The sequence below is a fragment of the Rhagoletis pomonella genome, unplaced genomic scaffold, assembly GCF_013731165.1.
Source record: "Rhagoletis pomonella isolate Grant_MI unplaced genomic scaffold, Rhpom_1.0 Rhpom_scaffold_05751, whole genome shotgun sequence".
NCBI classification, from domain to species: domain Eukaryota; kingdom Metazoa; phylum Arthropoda; class Insecta; order Diptera; family Tephritidae; genus Rhagoletis; species Rhagoletis pomonella.
The window spans coordinates 1-826 of NW_023464289.1; the positions used below are offsets into that span (position 1 = coordinate 1).

General features: G+C 44.7%; 1 protein-coding gene across 1 annotated transcript; it reads left to right on the forward strand.

Moving 5' to 3' along the window:
* Positions 1–6: 6 nt before the first annotated feature.
* Positions 7–519, forward strand: LOC118755258 (alpha-tubulin N-acetyltransferase 1-like; the record flags this gene model as incomplete). Its single annotated transcript, XM_036490109.1, has 1 exon — positions 7–519. A coding segment is annotated over one exon (513 nt), but the record flags the coding sequence as incomplete, so codon positions are not given.
* Positions 520–826: the final 307 nt, after the last annotated feature.

Sequence of the window (826 nt, forward strand, 5' to 3'; positions counted from 1 at the left end):
GATCATCTGGGACAACTCTCCGCGGTGGCACAAAATCTGACTAAACCGGTTACAACTGCACAGAAACTTCGCTCGTCCGACAATCAAGTCGTCTATCTAATGGCCGATGTGGGCGACTGCGATGGGCGTGGGGATGAAGTCATCGGTTTGCTAAAGATCGGCACCAAAGATTTGTATCTGTTTGATGAAGTTGGTCAAACAAGAAAAGTCGACAAAGCTCCCTGCATACTGGATTTTTATATACACGATTCCCGACAGCGCACAGGTTTGGGGAAGAAACTCTTTCAAACCATGTTGAGCGAGGAGAAGTGGGTGCCCGTCAAATGCTCGGTGGATCGGCCGTCCGAAAAGCTGTTGGGATTCCTCAAGAAACATTACGGTCTGGAGCGCACAATACCGCAGGCGAATCATTTTGTACTCTACGACGGATTCTTTGAGCGCGAGGGGGAGGGCAGCAACGAGAAGGCAAGTGAAATGAGGCGGTCACGAAAAATGCTTATGGCCAATAGATATCTGTGATTGGGGTAGCCATATGAGCAGTTTGTAAGAATGAAAATAATAACAGATTTTAGGAACCCAAGAAAAAACGATATCCAATCACAATATAAACATACAAATTTATTAAGTTCTGTTAACGAAGGCAAACAAAACGAAACGCCTGGTTAAGCCCCAGACCCAATTGTGCGAGTATTTATTTATTACCCGTCTCTCACTAATCTAAATTCAACCAGTGTTGGTTTTGTATTTTTACTTTTCACTAAAGAGCGCTCCCAAGAGTTGAACGTCAAGCGCCGAAAGAGCAAAGGCAGTTTTTAAGAGTTCAAGG